Source organism: Bombus bifarius, unplaced genomic scaffold (assembly GCF_011952205.1).
Source record: "Bombus bifarius isolate JDL3187 unplaced genomic scaffold, Bbif_JDL3187 scf7180000009200, whole genome shotgun sequence".
Lineage (NCBI taxonomy): Eukaryota > Metazoa > Arthropoda > Insecta > Hymenoptera > Apidae > Bombus > Bombus bifarius.
In genome coordinates, this window is record NW_022884965.1 from 3,739,644 (window position 1) to 3,760,384 (window position 20,741).

The 20,741-nt window shown below is 36.5% G+C and overlaps 2 protein-coding genes across 3 annotated transcripts; one reads left to right on the plus strand and one right to left on the minus strand.

Moving 5' to 3' along the window:
• Positions 1 to 433: 433 nt before the first annotated feature.
• LOC117214256 (intraflagellar transport protein 172 homolog) lies at positions 434 to 10,095 on the plus strand. The gene is made up of 14 exons (XM_033460195.1): positions 434 to 683; positions 1,148 to 1,291; positions 1,698 to 1,810; positions 1,882 to 2,067; positions 3,465 to 3,878; positions 4,069 to 4,698; positions 5,301 to 5,747; positions 5,852 to 6,587; positions 6,718 to 7,278; positions 7,375 to 7,818; positions 7,885 to 8,208; positions 8,291 to 8,707; positions 8,774 to 9,388; positions 9,470 to 10,095. The coding sequence occupies exons 1-14, from the start codon at positions 645 to 647 to the stop codon at positions 9,605 to 9,607; spliced, it is 5,208 nt and encodes a 1,735-aa protein (XP_033316086.1). The 5' UTR covers positions 434 to 644; the 3' UTR covers positions 9,608 to 10,095.
• An 812-nt stretch (positions 10,096 to 10,907) lies between these two features.
• Positions 10,908 to 20,026, minus strand: LOC117214257 (brefeldin A-inhibited guanine nucleotide-exchange protein 1). Of its 2 annotated transcripts, XM_033460197.1 has the most exons (14): positions 19,874 to 20,026; positions 19,503 to 19,783; positions 18,316 to 18,815; positions 17,834 to 18,231; positions 17,140 to 17,544; positions 16,672 to 17,028; positions 16,027 to 16,338; positions 15,641 to 15,882; positions 15,289 to 15,569; positions 14,773 to 15,103; positions 14,024 to 14,620; positions 13,724 to 13,944; positions 13,393 to 13,596; positions 10,908 to 12,836 (listed from the first exon to the last, which is right to left on the minus strand). In XM_033460197.1, exons 2-14 carry the CDS (start codon positions 19,618 to 19,620, stop codon positions 11,709 to 11,711), a joined length of 5,094 nt encoding a protein of 1,697 aa, XP_033316088.1. In that variant the 5' UTR covers positions 19,621 to 19,783; positions 19,874 to 20,026; the 3' UTR covers positions 10,908 to 11,708. The 2 variants fall into 2 exon arrangements, with proteins under 2 accessions (XP_033316088.1, XP_033316087.1); XM_033460196.1 differs by having other exon boundaries at positions 19,503 to 20,004.
• Positions 20,027 to 20,741: the final 715 nt, after the last annotated feature.

The following is a 20,741-nucleotide window of genomic DNA, read 5'->3' on the forward strand; positions in this document are numbered from 1 at the left end:
TAAACTTTACTCACTCATCGGGCTCTATTTATTTATTATCGATAGATTTATAGGAATAGTACGATTTCTTATTATTATATATGACGTGCTTGTTTGTTTAAATAAATTATTTCATTTGAAACCAATCTAAAAATTAACTTAATGAGACGGAATTACAATTTTGATATTTAACTTTCCAAAAATTATTTTATAATAGAAATAGACAATTTATTAGTTATATATATATTGTATGAATTGAAACATCCAACCTAAGAATTTATTTAACTATACAGAATTATAATTTTGTCAGTTAATTTTCACAAAATTATTTAACTTTTGAGAGTAGATTCTCCTTCCTCGTTAATCATATATGTATACTCTTCTGAATAAACTAAAGTAAATTCAATAAAAATTATGTGTTGGTAATTTTTGTCCTGCCTCATCAATTTTCCTGACTTCCTCCACTCCTAGACAAGCCTCAAAGGTTGTTGTCGCCTAGGCAACTTGAACGTATACAAAACGTGTCATGTGGTATTGCGTCTCAGAAACTCACGTTTATATCGCTCGAAATGAACCAACGTGACTGCGTTACAGTATACAAACAGAAACAATTTTCTCGAGAATTCACTGCAATCCATCGATGTCAAAGGCGATAAGGAATAACCATGTTGCTGAAATATTTGGGCAATGTTACGCCACCGTATGTAAGTACATATGCTTTGAATTAGTTAATGATTTTAACGACGTTCCGAATAATGCTTGTAATTGATCTAAATACGAAAGTAAGGATAAACATGGTAAAATTTATTGAGAACTTTACTAAGATTAATGTCGAAAAATAATATAACATAACAACAAGTTAATAGTAAGCTAAACTAGAATAATAATAAAATAAAAAGTTAGAAAATATAATCTGTTTAGAGAAATGTTAAACTAAAATAATAATGAAATACGAAGTAAAAAAATAACATTTTTAAAATAATACAAAATTAATAGCAAACTGAATTAGGTTAATATTAAAACAAAAAATTAAAAAATAAAATCTACTTGAAGAAACAATAAAATAAAGAATAGATGAAAAACATTAAATCGCACTGAGGTAATAATTAAATATAAAATAGGGGAAAATATTTTAGATAAATTTCTGAAAAATTATTTTATAAAACAGGAGTACGAGAATAGAGTGGTGGGTATAAGCTGGTCACCAAACAGTCTAAAACTGGCCGTCGCTTCCTCTGATCGTTCCATATACCTTTTTGACGAGAATTGCGTGAAACGTGACAAATTTTCCACGAAACCTGTCGATTCGAAGGTACGAAGGTATTCGACAATAATTTCCTTACAATTACATTAAGGTATAAGTAAATGTACTCCACTGATTGTATTTCTATCGTATTTTGTATTTTTTATTTTACTCCTGTATCTTAACACTAATCTTACTAGACCCGGTCAAATGACCGGTTTCAAAATTTAATTTGAAATTGTACATTCATTGTTATTTCTTTTGTTCGTCTAACTTTATGTAAATTCTTATATTATCTGATTAATCAATTTCTTAATTTTTTTTTTAGTGTTAATAAACATAATAAATTTGTTATTTTTTTTTTAGTGTAAGTTTCAAAAAGATATTGTAAAAAACAATAATTGAAATATTATGAAAAATTCTTCAAATTTAAATGATGTGTGTATCTTTATGAAAAATTACCCATCTTTTCTAGTTTGGTAAAAAGAGTTACGTGGTCAAGGGTATTGCCTTTTCTCCAGACTCGACAAAAATAGCAGTGGGCCAGACTGACTGTATAGTGTACGTTTACAAAATTGGAGAACAATGGTAAATGATAGAAAAAATTAGTTTAAAGAATTGTCGAAATTCTTTTTGAAAAATATACATATCTCATATAGGGGAGAGAAGAAAGTGATTTGCAACAAGTTTCGTCAAAGTTCTCCTGTCACTTGCCTAATTTGGCTGACCGAGGGACCGATTATTGTTGGTTTGGTAGATGGCAAAGTTCGCATTGCATTGGTGAAGACTCAGAAAGCTCAGACACTTTACACGGCTGATTCGACTACGATTGCGTTGGCTTCCAAGTAATCTATCTTCACAATATTTTATTTTCTCGTTAGTTCCTCCGTATTGAAACAAAAATTTGTAATATCGGAAAATAAGGATAGAAATTTTTTTTCGATTACTTACAATTTATTAATATTAAACTGAATATACAGATATAAATTGGACAGAGAACGATATTTATTTAACGGAACTAAATGCAACGCTCGTATCTATATCAAATAACTTTACAGTTATTTGATCACTCTCGTCACAACGAATCTAACACACACACTCTCTCTCTCTAACAACTCTATCAATTCTCACGACTCTACTCTTCGACGACTAGAAACCTCTAACGACTTTACTCTTCAACGACTCAATTAGCTCTGCTCTTCGCCAATACAATCCTGCCCGGTCGTGCTCGCTCTTGCTCTCGTCCTCTCACACACACACACTTTTCGGCTCACATACTTTGGCCTCTCGATTCCTTGAAATATGAAACCGTACCTCTGTTTTGACACTGCTTATCCTTTCTCGCGTCGCTGTTACTAGGCGCTCTTGGATGTAAACAAACCACGAAAGACGACGTACACGGTGCTTTCTAATTTCAACCGATCTCTAATTCAAATCTATTCTACGATATTACAAATTGCATATTTTATTGTCCTTGTTGAAGTGAACTGAAACAAGATCATGTGTTTATTAGGCAAAAAATAATTGCTAACCTCTACTATCACTTCTTGCTTGCTTCGTACATCATTCTGTAGAGGATTGATCTTACCGGATATCACGAATAACAGTCTATATGTTTGTGAGCAATTCACTACAGTTATTACTTTGACACAAAGCACAAGACCAAGTATAATAAGTCTTACGAAATAAATACGCGCGTGTCAAGAAACTCCGTATACACGTCTGACGCGTCTGTATGCTTATGCTGCGATCGCTGAACTCTCTCGCTCGTCATCTCGTTTGTTTGTTTACACCGGTCGAGGGAAAGTTTGAACTCGACTGCGTTTGACGGTTGAAAGTAGCGGCAACATTGTTTTGCTCGGAGTTCATTACTCCTTGCAATACCCGTGACCTAACGGCCATGATACTCCGAAACAAAACAACAACAGGATTTGAATTCATATTCAAATGAGAGACTACCTCACTAATTTCAATAATTTTCAAATGTTGTATGGTCAATATTCCGAACAGCTTTTTTACTATTACATATAATCGCCAGTCGACTTGTTTTCGGGATATTCATAAAAATACTTCTGCTACATTTTATCTTGGTATAAGTTATGTCATGGTCCTGACAATATATTTGAAAGCTAATGAAATCGATAAGGTGGATCCTCGTTTAAATAATTAATAAACGTCTCATATACTTTTAGAAATTTCTTTGTAATATATCTAATTTAAATAAAATCATCTTTAATTTCAGTGTACGAGGAACCGGTTTCTTATCAAGTCACGCTGACGGTAGCATAATAAAGTATCATTTAACCGCCGATGGAAATCACGAGCCTTCTGGACGTATCTGTACTCATACAGTACCAGCATACGCATTAGCATGGACACAATCGCATATTCTGGCTGCAGGGTGCGACAGACGAGTGTCATTTTACGATTCGCGTGGAAAGTTAGTGAAAAATTTCGACTACAGTCGCGAGAACGAAAAAGAAATCGCTGTGGCCTGCTGTAGTCCCAGTGGACAGAGTGTTGCTATCGGATCTTGGGACAAAATACGAATTTTGGATTGGAGTCCTCGACGTTCCATTTGGGAAGAGGCAAATACACGATCTTTGCCTAATTTCTATACAGTCACTGCGATATCCTGGCGTCGTGATGGTTCCAGGTCAGCCTATATAAAATGTTCCATGCAATTGGACCAAATTATAACCCTGAAATGATAGAAGATATGAGGGAATTTAGAAAATAAAAAATAAAGAAGAAAAAATTTAGAAAAATATTTGAGAATAAAAAGCAAAGAATATATGTATATACAGAATAAAAAAGATAAAAATTATATATTATTAACTTTCCAGGTTACTTGTAGGCAGCCTCTGCGGCGCAGTAGAGCAATTCGAAACAGTCCTGAAGAGAACAGTAATCAGAGGAAGTCACGAAGTGGCCTACGTTGGACCCAGCCAAGTAGTGATTCGTCCATTACAAGAGGGCAATCGGCCAGTAATTATTAGATCCCAAACAGGCTACGAAATAGAGGATGTCAAAGTCCTAGGACGAGCTGACAATAATGTGATAGCTCGCACAGCTAACACTCTACTTCTAGCTGACATTGAACTAAATCTTATCAGTGAAATTTCCTGGGAAGACAAAAGCAACAGTGAAAAATTCTTTTTTGAATATCCAAGAGTGTGTCTAATCTTCTGTTCAGGAGAGCTAACCATAGTTGAGTATGGGAACAATGAGGCATTAGGCTCAGTAAGAACAGAAGCAGTAAATCCTCATGTAGTTAGCGTGAGGATCAATGAGAGACAGGCTGCTGAAGCACCGGATAATAAAAGACTCGCTTATTTGTTGGATCCAAGAACTGTTCGCATCATGGACCTGGTAACTGGGCTTACTGTTACATTGGTTTCTCATGATGTCCGTGTAGATTGGCTGGAACTTAGCGAAACAGGCCACAGGTTACTATCTAGAGACAAAAGAGCCAGGTAACGAAGTATTTCGCTCATTTACATGAGATTTCTTTAATCGTTCAGTATGCAGTATTTCGGTATTCTTCTATTCTCGTAGTTGAAGTATCGTGTCCCTCCTAAATGCAGAAATGTCCTTAGTGTCTTACGGAATGATATAAAAAAATCATTGGGAGAAACATACAGAGTTTTTGGCTACAGGTGTGAAAAAACTTGTACGAAGTAACCTGCTGTCCATGTAGCGTTCAATTTGAGGATCCTGTACACCTTGCTGCTTAGGCTGATCCACTTTCGTTCGTGTAAGGAGGTTTACTCGCTCACAGGGGTATTTCGGTTAATGTTTGATTGTCAATAATTAAAAAAGAAAGTCGAAAACGCAATTTTTTTATTCTTGATTTTTATCTTATTTTAATTTTAAGAATGGCCCCTTAAATTTTTTCACATCTATAGCCGAACTGGTTATCCATTGTTGATATGCAACAGTCGATAACGTAAACTTCTGTCGATTAATATGGAATCTATATTACTAAAAAAATCTACCCCTGAAGTTCCTCTTTCATCCAACATTTATAAATCTTATCGAGATTTCAATATATTCTTAATTCTCGTTATTTACCTAGACTATGGCTAAGTGACGAGCTAGGTGGAAGAATTTTATTACTGACTGGAGTCAGTTTTGCTTCTTGGGTACTAGGCAGTGATGTAGTAGTAGCTCAAACCGGACAAACCTTGGCAGTCTGGTACAACGTCGATGATCCCGAAGTGGCAACATTAATTCCAGTTCGTGGTGACGCCATCGACATTTCTAGAGAAGATGGAAGAACTACTGTCACGGTGGAGGAGGCTGGAAGCAAGGTGGCCTATCTGCTTGATGAACCACTGATAGAATTTGGCACAGCGCTACATGACAATGATTTTGGTAGAGCTTTATTATTCCTGGAGGATTTGGCAGATAGGCCTCAAGCGGAGGCCATGTGGGAAAATGTGGCCAGGAATGCAATGGCTGCTAGACAGTTATTGATAGCTGCCAGGTGCTACGCAGCTCTCGGGGATGTAGCTTGTTCCAGGTTTATATCTGTTTTCTCATTGTTCCTGTCTGTTCTTGCCAATTACAGTGACTTACGAAAGTATTTGAATAATTACCATAAAAAGCTTTTCATTGCTCTTCTAGATTCTTAAAAAATATAATAGAAATCGGCGAAAAGTATCGTGCAGAGACTGGACATGATCCACTTTCGAGCCCTGACTGTTGGGCAAAGTTAGCCATTCTAAATGGCGAATTAAAAACTGCAGAAGCCATTTATTTGGAACAAAATGAATTAGGCCAGGCTCTGGATATGTACCAAAAATATTGGCACTGGGAAGATGCGTTGATTTTAGCACAAAACAGAGGCTGGCCAGGTCTCCAGGAGCTCAGAGATAGACATCTGACTTGGCTACTCGAAAGTGGCCAGACAGCTAGAGCTGCTGCCATTTTGGAACCCACTAATCCTCGACGTGCAGTCAAGCTATACCTAGATGCTCATCGACCTGGTCGAGCAGCTAGACTTGTTCTGGCCAATCCAGATCTATTAGAAGACAGGTCCATTGTTAATGAAATCGTGAGAGTTTTGAAAGCGACGGACTTAATGGAATTAGCTGGAGAACTGTTGGAAAAGACATCAGAGCCTCTGGAAGCTATTAAATGCTACTCTCAAGCTGGAGTATTCGCAAGAGCATTGGAATTGGCTAGAAAGGTGGATCCTACTTCGGTAGTTGACCTTGAACGAGAATGGGGCAAGCACTTGGCCTCTGCTGGGCACTATGATGCAGCTATTAATCATTTTATAGAGGCAGGAGAAACTGCTCTGGCTCTGGATGCTGCTATCAATGCACGACAGTGGAGAAAAGGGCTACAGATCATACAGGTAAAGATTTCTTCACATTTGCCTATTTTTCTATAATTAACAGATTACGGAAGATCTCAATATGTGGAAATACCCAATATACATGCAATATTCAAAATAAAGTACTTGTTAATACTAGTATTTTTAAAAGGTGATCGAGGATGATGATCCCACAATAAGGAAACAGTGCGAGAAACTGGCCGAATATTTTGCCTCCATACACGAGAAGAACTTGGCAGAAAGGCTTTTCATTCGATCCGGAGATGCCAGACGTGCAGTTGATGTTCACGTACAAAATGGCAACTGGAGTCGTGCTCATGAAGTAGCTCAAGAGTATATGACTCCTGATGAAGCGAACGAAGTCCTGTTAAAACATGCTACAATCCTCTGTGAAACAGGAGATCTGAAACACGCAGAGGAATTATATCTTGCCATTGGCAAATATGATTCGGCTATAGCGATGTACAGAAAGGCTAGTCGGCGTGCAGATATGATTAGATTAGTAGCAAAATATAGGCCAGACCTTTTGGAGACCACTCACGCGCATTTAGCCAGAGAATTGAATGAGTCTAGCAAGCCTCGTGAGGCTGAGGATCATTACCTTGCAGCTGGTGATTGGAGAGGAGCGGTGACTGCTTATAGGGCAGCCAACATGTGGGAGGATGCTCTTCGTGTAGCGAAACAGCATGCTGGAGATAACGCAGCCCAACAGGTCTCGATTACTAGACACTTATCTTTAAAAAATGCAAAAGTGTATAAAATGCATATTATATGCATATATAATTAAAAAATTCTGATTTCTATATAGGTAGCTTTAATATGGGCACGTACATTGGCACCAGAATTAGCAGCCAGGCTGCTTATGCGGCTGAACTACTTAGATGGCTGTCTGCAGCTAGCTTGTGAAGCTGACTTGTTCGATTGGGCTTTGGAAATTGTCAAATATGGGAGTACTGATCAGATGAAAGAAGTTCACTATAGACACGCCATGGCACTGGAAGATGCAGGTCATTTCTCTGAAGCAGAGAAAGAATTTATTAAAGCTGGAAGAACCATGGAGGCTGTTCAGATGTATATTCATACTCGAGATTGGGAGGCTGCTGAAGATGTAGCTCAATCAATTAACCAAGATGCAGTTGCTCAAGTCCTCATTGCCAGGGCTAGTGAAGCAGTTGAAGGACAGGACTATTCCTTGGCCGAGACTTTGCTATTGAGAGCCCATAAACCCGAAATGATTATTGAACACTACAAGGTGATTATTTGATAATACATACTGTGTATATTGATTCATTTCTTAAATGCTTCTTGAATATTACAGAAAGCAGGAATGTGGTCTGAGGCGCTACGCGTTTGCAGAGAATACCTACCGAGTCAACAAGCGAATCTCAGGCGTGAACTTGGTCAAATAAGCGCCTCTCTTGCTGGTGCAAACGCTTTTGAAGAAGCCAGAAAGTGGTTAGAAGTTGGTGAAGTGCGAGCTGCTCTCGATATCTTAATTCTAGATCCTCAAGCGCCCAGGTCGTCTCTTATCAAGGCTGCTGACATTCTACTTCATCAAGCTGATTCAGAAACTGTTGCTCAAATCGGTGGAGATCTTGGCTCGCGTTTGTTTGCTATTGGAGAATATGCTGTTGCTGCTCAGGTTGCCATCTTACAATTGAATATCTTACAAATAAAAGATTGATTTAATTTCACAAATTTAATTTCTTTCTTATTTCCTTTAGGTATTCTTACAGGCAGACAAATTGAAAGATGCTATCGATTCATTGGCTTCTATTGGAGAGTGGGAAAAGGCCAAGAGAATTGTGAATGAACTGGCACCAGATATAGAACCTTATTTGGAAGAGAAGTATAAGGAAGCAATGCTGAGGGATGGACAAATAGATAGACTTGTAGAAATAGATGCAGATGCAGGACTTGAGATACTAGCTAATAAAGGTCAATGGAACCAAGTATTCGAGACTGCAAGCACTCAAGGAACTCAGGTTTTGCACAAATATGTGGCACAAAGAGCGGTTCAACTATTGAAAGGGAACGCTCCACTAGATGCTTTGCAATTGTATGTTAAGTATGGTACTCCTCCCATCCAGCAAAATTTTAATCTCTACTTACAGTTGTCTGAAAGCATTTTAAATTCAGAGGTAAGAATAGCATACTGATAAACTTGGTAAAAAAGAAATAGTCAGCTGGAAGCTGTTTTGTTTCAGGCATATTATGAATACAGATACTTAAGTCACTTGAGAACTGTACTCTTGGATCTTTGGAAGAATTTAAAATCATTAGAATCAAGTCAAAAATCGAAATTTGAGAGAGTACTCAAAGCTACTCATTATTCAGCAGTGAAATGTGGTTGTCGTGATTATCCTGTACTTTCTGGCCTGGTCTTAAAAGCCTCCATTACTTTACTGAGGTACACTGACCTTCTTCTTGCTGATAGAGCTTACTATGAAGCAGGGATAGAAGCACGTACAGCTGGGAAGAACAGTGAAGCCTTTGTTTTTCTAAACCATTTCCTGGATTTAGAGGAATGCATAGAAGAAGGTGATAGTACCGTGTTGGATGTTGAAGATTTAGCTGTAACAGACTTCCCTGTGGAGGTTCCTCTGCCAGAGACATTGAGTTTAACAGCAGAACAGAGAGAAGAAGTCCGTGAATGGGTTCTTGCTGTATCTATGGATCAAAAAGTGGAGCAGGTTCTGCCCACAGATCACAGAGGAGTCTATGTAGGTTCATTGACTGCTCACTCTGTTGATTCTGGAAGTCTTCAAGCTTGCATCTTGACTGGGTATCCCATTCGAGGTTCAATCATTAAATTTGCAGAGGTATTTTATAAATTCTACCAGTGAATTTTATTTCTTTTTTAATCTTTTTCAAAGTATAATGATAAATTGCTATCTGTAAAGGTTCAGCATGTGGCAGATCGTGATGACTGGACAAAGTTGACTAATACTGCACGCCAAGCTCCTCAGGATTCAAATCTTAATGATATTCTAGCTTTCATTCAAGAATGGTTCGGAGCAATTCCCAACTATTCTTTTTAAAGGCATATGGTGTTACTTATTGTTACAGTTTCCAAAATAGAAAAGTATGAGTTTCTATGTAAATATAAGTGTATTAATGTAAGTATAAACAAGATTAAATTATTAATAAAATGAATATAAATGAAATATATTTAAAAACTAGCAGTGACCTTCTAATGATAAGGTAACGCAGAAAGAAAACGACCTCATTTCTCTAGAATTTATTTAAATAAGGCTGCATTATGTAAATAATTACTCTAACTTAAGCATAAATAGTTTCTATGCAATGTGAATATACATGCAACGTGTGTCCACGGGATTTCTCATGTCTTATCGTTAAAGTGACTCTATGTATAACGATCGACCCTAACGAGTTATCAAGATAACTATCACTCGTTGTCTGAACACCTATCCGCGATGGATGTTTATATTTATACGACTACTCAGTGATGACTATGGGCGTATTGCATTTTTATACAGAGATAATATGTATATCTCGAAAATAGTAGTACAAGCTAGAAATGATAAACTAAATAACGCACAATGCTCTTTTTTGAGTTCCTCTTTGCATTACATTCCTTTTATACAACCGCCTTTGATCGTTTTTAATACCTTATTATTTACACCTATTTTAAGTGTAAATAAAACATAAAATAACAGATAAAGGGAAAAATTAGTGAAAGCTAAATTAATTTTATGCAGACACAAATATTGAAAAATTAATGCTATGAAATTTAACAGTGCTCATCATTTTACCCTTGGTAAAACATCAAGACAATATGGCTGTATTATTCACCTTGATTATGACACTTGTGAAAATAAAGAGGCATCATTGAACAGAGAGAATGCGTTTGATTTAGTTTTTATTAAGTATCTGGCATTTCTTGCTTATACCATCATTTCCTAAATATTTTGTGTAAATATACAAGAAGTGCCTTAAAAGATTTACTGTAAATAAGATTTCCAAGTGAAAAACAAGATATTAAGGATTCTACTTGGCTATCTGGTCATAGAATTTTTAAATTATTTAAGAGTTACAAAGTTACTAATCAATTCTATAAAAATATCAGAAATCATCTGATTTTTCACTCAAAGATCTATTTCTTCCTATGATACAGTATACTTCAGGAGACACTTTGTATGCAGTTTACAATAACTGAATATACAAAGCATTTGATAAATAGTGCATTTCCTGGTAATAAGGAAATTTTTTCCTTATCTATCTCATACCAAGTATGCAAAGAAATTCCCCATTTGTATAACATTATGTTAAGCCTATAATTTTATAAACACATTTTCTTCCTCTATTAACATTTGTTAATCACCTTCTACCCTGTTCAATTAAATAATCACAATTAATTTACAATTTGGAATGTTTTATATAATTTTCAATTATAATAAAATAATTCAGATTTAAAAAAATTATATCGAAATGGTGCATAAGATAATTAAATGTGAATTTAAATGTAAACAATTTACTTAAACATAAATCTACTATTATCAGTGTCTTCTTTTCAAACACATATAACACATTATGTTATATCCAGAAAATACTCTATTTATTAAATACTCTGCACACATATTGTATCAGGACTACAAAACTCCTCACTCGAAGTTTCCTCTTTCTTATAAAAATGAAGAATATGTTAAATACGAAGGAGGTTCTGAACATATACAGTACATACATATTATACTTTGCCTTTAGGATTTTACTAAAACGTATTTTACTTTGTCATCCTGTCTTAAATATCGAACAGTTCCCGTATTTAATAATTCTTCTTTTGAGAGAAAATATTTCAATTAAACTATTTCATTTCAATTCGCATTACAATATATGCAGGAGAAATTCTTGCAAGAAGTACAAGTCATAGCTACTTGCAAATTAAAGATAAAAGAAGATACCACATAAAGTATTTAAATGTAAATTCTTATAGTAGCATAGAAACTTGTATGATACTGTTTATGTCCTATCCTAATAATCTAAAAAAAGCAATTTAGACTTAACTCCATGGAATTTTCCATATTTATCAACTACGACCAATTCAAATTGCAAGAATTTCTTCTATAATCTTTAAAATGAACCAAAAAATTGTATAATCTCACTCTTTATAAAGACTCATTACTACTGCTGCGTGATCCTGAATACCGGACCAATTCTCAGGAAGAATCTCCGCAACACGGACCTTAATTCCGGTTTGAGATCAAAGCACATAACCTCACAAAGTAATGGGTAACAGCTAGATGCGTGGACTGCAAACCGATTGTCGCTCATCTTTAGGATCCTCGTGAGAAGCAACAACAATATCGGAGTCCAAGCATCTCGGTGAGCTTCGTTGGAAAGTGCTAGGAAATATTCCAGTGCTTCACAAGCCACTTCAACAAGCCTGGTTTCCACTTTGCTCCAGTCAGCTCTGTGGGCTTCATCACTATACATCTTAAAGAGGATTCTCAATGCACAGGCTAATGACTGTGTTTCTTGTTTAAGCAAATTTGGTTTCACGTTGCCTCGGAAACCAGCTTTCCACAGCGCATTCCGTTGTTCATGGTTGGAATTGAAACTCTTCGCAAATCTATGGGATTTCAACAAACATTCGACTAACTGTAATAGATGCGTAGTAGTCAGAGCACAGTACATGCCCTGTTCCTCCTTCTGTTGGTCTGCACCAGCTCTTACACCCAATTCAGAGGACTTCCCATTAAACATGTCCGCCTGTGCCAATGCTAGATTCTCCTGGTCTTCCTTCCTGGACGTAGCTGGGTAGAACACAATGTTGTCTATTGTTTGAATCAGCTCCAACTGCACCACACATTTAATTAATAATGCGGAAAAAACTTTGTTTTTCGCGGTCTCGCCATTTGTTAAACTTTGAGAGCTATTGCTTCTTTTGAGGATCCCCATATGGCTGTCTGCATCTCCTGTGATTACATCTAGGTCAGATTCCTTATTAGGCGACTGAGGTTTCCAAGTGAGTAAGGCAGATGGCAGGGTGCTCTCGAAGATATCGAGGACACAACTACAGGTCTTCTCCCAAGTTTGCTCGTCGAACTTAATGCCATTGCTGATCACCAAGTTCTCTAGGCAGTTGGTTCCCGAACGTGCCAACTGCTCGTTGTCCTGTTGCACGCACCAGAGCAGTTGAGAGTACAGCTGCTCTAGTAGAAGAGGCCCCAAAGTGTCGTAGAATTGTGAGAACACATCGACGATTGCGTACAGAGCGTGGTTACACGTTGTTGTCATCCATTCTGCTTTCTGAAATATTAACATGGATGCTCATAAGTTCACTATAAGAATTATTGTACTGTAGCGACACGCGAGCAGGACAAATTCAAATCCTATTATTGTTTCGGAGTATCATGACCGTTAGGTCACAGATATTGCAAGGAGTAATGAACTCCGAGCAAAACAATGTCGCCGCTACTTTCAACCGTCAAACGCAGTCGAGTTCAAACTTTCCAACTGTCCCCAGTATAAACCAGTATAAATAAACAAACGAAATGACGAGCGACAGAGTTCAGCGATCGCAGCATAAGCATACAGACGCATCAGACGTGTATACGGAGTTTCTTGACACGCGCGTATTTATTTCGTAAGACTTATTATATCTGGACTTGTGCTTTGTGTCGAATTCATATCGTTAATAAATTGCTCACAAACAATTAGACTGTTATTCGTGATATCCGGTAAGATCAATCCTCTACAGTACATTATTTGGAGTGCCAAATATAATCATCAGTGCCAAAGATAATTTATATATCATGCAGACCAAAAAAAAGCAGCAGTGTTAAAAATAAATTTTTTCACGCACCTCTGTATGTTGTTCAGGAAGTTTCATGTTGTCAAAGATTCTGAACAGGACTTGGAAGAGATCTTTCCACCAATGGGGTTTAAAAGAAGCTCCATGTGTTTTCACGACGTCGAAAAGAACGGTCAGCGCTCGTGTTCGAACGTCCAACTTACACCTACTCACTATACACGATAACTCGAACAACAGCGGGAACCATCCTCTAACCTATATAAATAAAATCTTCGAGTAGTAAATTTTTTATAATAAAAAGTTCACCGAATGTACCTAGTGGACAAGTTTCAAGGATTTGAAAAAAATTGGGGATATATAAAAAAAAATATGAGATCTTTACCCAAGCTCTATCTTCTTCAGACACCATTCCACTATCATCCATCATGCCCTCCGCGAAGAGATTTGGATTGGCGTCGATATATGACGCGCAAGAACGTATCAATCTTATGGCCTCCATACTTGTCTCGGGGAAGGAGGCGTTGCAAGCAAATTCACTGAGGCACTTTACGGCGTCTTGAAAGGAATCTACCATGATACTGAAATCTTCAGCATACAATTCATCTGAAAATATATACCAAATATAAAATAAACCAATTAAAACTATCACATCAAGTATATCACCACATCTCCAAACACTCACTTATAATCTTCCCAGTCATAGAAAATGCTAGCTCAACAACAGCTTCATCTCTGTCGCTAGCTGCATGGTGGAACACACTGAATATATTTTTCCATCCTGATCGAATATTAGGAGCCTGTGAGTGTACAATTTGCGCGACACAACGGACCACCATGTCCCTAATCACTGGTGATCGATTCTTTTTCATGATATGCTCAAACGGTCTGAGGAAATCCTTTTGAAACCGGAAATTAGCGAATTCCCCCTTCTCTATGAACTTAGTCGCAAGTTGTCTCAAAGAATCGACTGCAAAAAAAGCGATATCCTGGCGAGGACTGCAACCAACTCTATCAAAGTGATCTCCTATCACTTGCCAAATCCTGGACCACTGAAGTCTGATACGTCCCATGTTATAATAAGAAATTTCTACGATCTTGGTTAAAGAGAACATCCGCGGCTGCGTTGGGTGTGATAATTCTTCCAGAGAGACTTGACAGAGAGCTTTCACGAATTCTACAATGGCGTCACCATCTAGTCTAGTGGAACCGGTGAATATTCGATCGACAGCTACCACCACGCTTTGAGAGCTTGTCTCTCCTATTGATTCCTTTACGCTTGCTAAAAAGCATATAAAAAAACGAAGCATGTAAAATAAATAGATAGAAAATAAACAGAAGTTAAAGAATACAATTTTTGTTGACTAGGATTTCATCTTTAATATGTGTGCATTTTTCTATGAAAAATTTATGAGATGTCAATGACATACTTACGGTCCAACGAGCTGAGATTCAAATTATTGTTCTGATGCAAGTTGTTATGTGTTAGGTTGAAGTTTACTAATGGTGAAGGGAAATGCGGCTTCGAAGGTGGACCCAAGAGCTGAGGTCTGACTCCAGTTCCAATTAATTGGGCAAGCTCGAGTTGAGAGATACATTTAACAACATCCAACCAAGAGCTGCCAAGATAATTACCATCAGTGTGAGCTACAGTAATCAGAGTTTTGATCGTATCAATGTTTTTCGCCTTCATTTCAGTGATCGGTGAATTCGCAGTCAATAAAGTAAACCGTGCTAAGGCTTGCACATACGCGTCCCGTTCTAACTATAATTAAAACAGAAAAATACAATTTACAACAATGATCTTAAGTGATTTGAAGCTTATGATGTACCTTATATATTCTACAGTTCATACAGCTTCGGACGTAAAAGTAACCAACTGAATAAAACTAGCCGAAACAGGACTATCATAGTAGTTTAAAATTTCGCTGATATCGCAGAAACGCTTACCGTCATATGAAATATGCAAGCAATGCGTATTGCGCATCTAATACCATCTAGACAAAGGGAAGCAATTTCTGGATCATCGCAGTCTTGAAGACCGACACTGAATGCGGCTAAAAATGGTGTCCACGCCATTTTAAACATAGGTCGAACGTGTTCCAGGTGTTTAGCCGTGGTGAACGGTGCTTGAACGTGACTGACAGATTCCATTAGATTTTTCGCTGCTGTCGAGATTACTTCCATCTCCATGTTCCATAAAAGCCGTCGTTTCTTTTCGCTAGATATCACTGTAACACCAAATATATTTAAAATTATTAATTATATAACAATCTACTTAATTAGTTCAATTTCTATTTACCTTGCTTGCCAGGTCGATTAGGATTGGATTTCATCTTAATTTCGTTACCGGCAATCTCGTCATAAATTTTCGATAAGTACTCTTCAGGGAGATCCTCGTTATCACTAATGCGTCGGTTTAGCTTGATATATTGCTCTTTGGTCATTTTATTTTTCACTTGAGGCGAGTGTAGATCGGTAGTCAACATAATGATCGAAAAGCCCAATACATATGCGGTGTCCGCACTTGTGAATAACCCATTACTGGTAAAATAAAAGATGAATTAATTTATGAAAAAAAAAATGTTAAAATTATATAATATTATGTACAAGAAGATAACACGGAAGAAATATGAAAAAACATGATAATATGATATCATATAATACTAAAATTTAAAGGATACTTACTTTGGATTACATTCACAATATCGACTAGCAAACTTCTCCATTAATCGATCAATCTTCTGCGCCTCCCCAGGCAACCGAAAGCCCTCGAGAAAGTATCTAAGGGCTGTAACTAAATCGCGGTCGGCAAAATTCATTTGATCAATATAGCTGTACATCACCTGATTGTGATTATGGTCGCCGAGAAAATCGCCGATCGCGGTCTTATCGAGTCGCTCGTCCATATGAAGCCAACGGGCAACATCTTCAGACGAATTACCTAGAAGACTTTGTTCTTGAAGATATTGTACTCCCTTGCTTGGCTTTCGATTAAAACTAGAGATAAAAATACCAATTTAATTAATAAAATACATGTCTCTTTGCAACTCTGCCATTTCCTAAGTGTCATTACAGTGATTTAAAATACCAGGTAGTCCTATTATCCTTCTGCAATTTAACTTACATTCAACATTTTATGACCGATTTGTACCTAGTTAAATTAAAAGGCTGTTCATAACTTGGCTATAACTATTTAACTCAATGGCTCAACTATTTAACACAAATCAATTGTTCAAGTAAAAGAAGTAAAAGAATTTTGTTTTGAGACAACCTGATGCTTTAAATATCAGAATAAGACGAAGGAACTAAAAAACGAATTGTAATCCATACATATCGATGCCAGTCTCCCACACTTCTTTTTGTTGTTTCTGGACCTCATATTGTTCAGGAGAATCCGGGATCTCCTTGTTTCCTACTAAACTAGAGTTCGCTGAGGATAGACTACCAGCACTTCCATAACGAGGCAGGGGAGGTTCCACTGGAGGATCAGGGGGCTCAGATGGGAATTGCTGATCAGCTGGAACACTAGGGTTTACATACAGATCTCTGCTCCACTCAACCATACACTTCAAGATGGATACTAAACATTCAAGACCTCTGATCCTCATTGATTTCTCTTGATTGGGTGATGCACCTAATTCTAGTGCTTGTCTACCTTGTGCTATCTTTGATAAGTCATTCACAAGCCTGTAAAAATATAGAATATAACTAATTTAATCTCTCTATAAAAATATAATAATATGAAATATAAAATATTCATTCGTTTTATAGATTTACATGTAATTGTTGTTTTCTAACCTTTCAAACAGATTCGCAGCTGATAAGTCACAGTCGTAGTTCACATAGATATCCACGACACTCTGTGCATCTGCACAAATACGAGTCAAAGCGTGAATCACCATCCATTTGTGTTCAAAAGAACTGCTAGAAGTCTCGAGGATATTCATAAAAATCTCCTTGAAGAAAACCTCTATCTGCATTTTTAAGTGCATTTTGAAGCGAGCCAGCAGTGCGAGAAACAATGCTAGAGATAATTCAAACACCTCGGGAACGGAAGAGACACCGTTTTTCGAGAGTGCTACACAGAGGTACTGTTTTATGGCTATGACAAACATTTCATTGGAACGCAATACTGGTCCAGCATTTTGCAGGATACCCAGAAGCAATTGTAAGGAAAGGATCTTCGACCTGAGCTGGTGGGACCTAAAGAGAGTATACCACAAAAATTTCATAAGATGCCAAACTTTGAGATACCAACTTGCATGATTATTAGAAAAGTGACATACTCTTTCTCTATTTGTGAAATTGTGATACATGAAATAACAAATATTCCAATATCACAACTTTAAATGGTTAAGTCAAAAAACCAATTAGGTTTTACTTGATTTATATGAGATACAAAAATGTCAATCTCAAAAAGACTTCTGAGTCAACTTAAAAATAATTGTCTGCATTAAAACATTTTCTTAATAAAAAGACTCTTTACACATACTTGGGATCTGGAGTGCCATCAGGAAGTGGTTTCATGGAAAGTTTGCAAAGTGCTCTGAAAACCAAAAAAGCGTCCTTTTGTAGCACATGAGTGAACTTCGCCCTGACCATATTATCGCTCTCTGCAACGGCCTCGTCGGAATTCTCATCTATAGGCACTTGATCTAAGCTAGCCTCCTCTGACGTTACAGTAGTTATATTCGTCGAATCTTCGGGAATAATAGAATTTACTACATCCTCTAAAATTCCTCTCACTATTAACTGTGATTCTTGACTGCTCTCCACTGATGGTTCTTCGTGGTTTACTGTTTCAGTTTCAAGCTCTCCAGAAGTACAGTTAGTGGAGTTTACATTGGTGGTTTCGGCTTGATCTACCTCGTTCCGGACGGTCTCTTCTTCCTAGGAAAGCAGAAAATATTCCTCAACATTCTTTTATGTAAGTTTCAGTAATGCAATTTTATGCCAATTAGTTAGTAAACTTACTGCCTGCGTTTCCATACGTGCAAAAATAACATTAATCATCTGAGTGAGCGTAGCTCGAGCTGTAGTTTGATTAACCAGATTCCTTGAGGCCAGATAAACACTGTATACCGTGCGTATGGTGAGCAACACAGTACCCTCATGAACTTCCACATGTTGACTGGTCATAACTGTGAGAAGGGCTTTTATAATCTGCAATTGGACTCCTTCGTCCGTCTGTGGCCCCATGAAACATCCACATATTGTTTCAACAATGCGTACAATGAGCAGCTTATTTGGCTCTGTAGAATCAGGTACATTTCCCGTAAGGTGTCCATAGGCAATTAACTTTTGTAAACAATCCAAAGCAGTGACCACGATTCTTGGTGACTTACTTTGACAGGCCAATTCAAAGGGCAGAAAATACTTTTCTGCAGAAATAACATATGAATCACTGCGAGGCTGTGGCAAAGCGGTTGATAATTGAGTGCCTGAGCCTTCTTTGATTTCATTTCTCAAGTTATCTGAAAAACAATATATATTTAAAGTTATAAATTGATTTTAATATTTCTTTGAAAATATAATGTAAAATTATTTTCAGTCTGTATTTCTCAAAAACTTGAAGAAAATCAAGCAACTTTGTATAGTAACTAATTAAAAATATACAGAAATATAACAGACAATACATATACATATTGATTCCTATTTTCATATGGACATATGTATATATTTAATATTACAACACATGTACATCAAATGTCAAAGTCCAAGAACTGAACAACATACAATATAATTATGTTACTTAATATCTATATATTACTGAATAAAAAGAAAAATTGAAGCTGATGCAATATATTAAATCATCGAATTAATTTAATTAGATCTTTCTATGAAGACCAAGAAATGCAATTTTACCACTCAATTTTAAAACCCTAAAAAATTTAATGTCCTATTCTGAAGAAGAATCTTCCATCAATCCCTGTATAACCAAGATCTTATTAGAACATTCAGAGAATAATGGATTAAAATATTAAACTAATTCCAATTATAAATCACACAATATAATCATTTATAATACTTTGCAGTAGAGTATCACAATTTTAAGCATTTGCTATAATAGTTTTGTGTTGTATGCATAACTCTCAAGGAACTTCTTCGATTACACATATTAGTGTTATCACACAGGATAAGTTGATGATTAATGAATTTACCAAGTGCAGTCTCGCAGGATTTTCTGAGCTGAGAGAGGTGCGACCGTTTGACATCCCGGTCAGCCAGGATCTTTTCCAAAGCTCTGATAATGAACATCTCTTTGGAGTTATCTCGCATCGTCGCCGGGCCGCGCTGATTCCTCTGCTACGCTGGCACGGGAGCACACGCGACTCGATCGAAGTCTCGCATCTTTACCACCGTGATTTGCGTACTGGTTCCTCGTACATCGTTTTGCACCACCTTCTGGAGGCAGAAGTCGTCCGCGGAAACCTCTGCGACACTGTCGATGAAACGCGTATCGATTAGGAGCTTTACTAACGACAAATAGGTGGAACAACGATATTTCAAATGAGTTTCGCCTTGAGATTACGTTTCAATCCATTTTTCACGAAATCATGTGAAGCGATGACGAAACTCCGAAAAATGACAGCAAACTTTCGAAACAGCGGAGAAACCACACAAGAGACAGACTGAAACGACGAAGGAGGTTCAAGTGGCGCCCTCCACACACATACACACACGTGCATACACCTACTAGTTACTTATGAGGAATCTAGGAATCCCTATATAAATACCGTACGTACCGGGCATAAAATTTTGGTATATATTATTATTTATATTATTATTATCTTTATTTATATTATTATACATTATATATATTATTTATTATTTATTAAAATACAGAAGTTTTAGATTGTAAGATTCCTCTTACATTTCTGTGGTTATTAAAGTACAGAAGTTTTAATATATGAATTATTTAAACTTTTCTTTAAATTTTATTAGATTTCCCTTACACTTTTTTGCTCATCCAAATAAAGAAATTTTAGTATATAAATCGTTTATTAAAAGTATGTATTATTATAGTAGTAATTGTATATTATAATAGTAATTATTCGTTCTAAATGATTTTCTATATCACGGGAATTTAAAAAATGATAAAGGCTTGTGAATATCGCCTGCTATAGACGATACTGTGTTAACTAGTGGCGGAAAAATTAAATGACTGTATTGAATTTTGCAAATTTCGAAATTTTATATTTGTTACTGATATTAATTAAGATACAGATTTTTTCTTTGTAATAAAAGATATATTACTTTAAGTTCAGTTGCACTATTTTTTAAAGTTTAAATTTGTGACTGACTAAAGGAAATATTTTATTCTACCACAGACGCACCAAATGTACAACTTTCTGCAATTTGCAGGAAGACGACTAATAAATTGAACAAAAATTATGTAT

Coding starts and splice junctions, on each gene's coding strand:
- LOC117214256 (XM_033460195.1), top strand. CDS start 645: ATGTTGCTGAAATATTTGGGCAATGTTACGCCACCGTAT. Junction 1,292..1,697: donor CGAAACCTGTCGATTCGAAG/GTACGAAGGTAT, acceptor CATCTTTTCTAG/TTTGGTAAAAAGAGTTACGT. Junction 3,879..4,068: donor TGGCGTCGTGATGGTTCCAG/GTCAGCCTATAT, acceptor TTAACTTTCCAG/GTTACTTGTAGGCAGCCTCT.
- LOC117214257 (XM_033460197.1), bottom strand. CDS start 19,620: ATGCGAGATAACTCCAAAGAGATGTTCATTATCAGAGCTTTGGAAAAG. Junction 17,545..17,833: donor GATGGCACTCCAGATCCCAA/GTATGTGTAAAG, acceptor TACTCTCTTTAG/GTCCCACCAGCTCAGGTCGA. Junction 17,029..17,139: donor GCTGCGAATCTGTTTGAAAG/GTTAGAAAACAA, acceptor ATATTTTTACAG/GCTTGTGAATGACTTATCAA.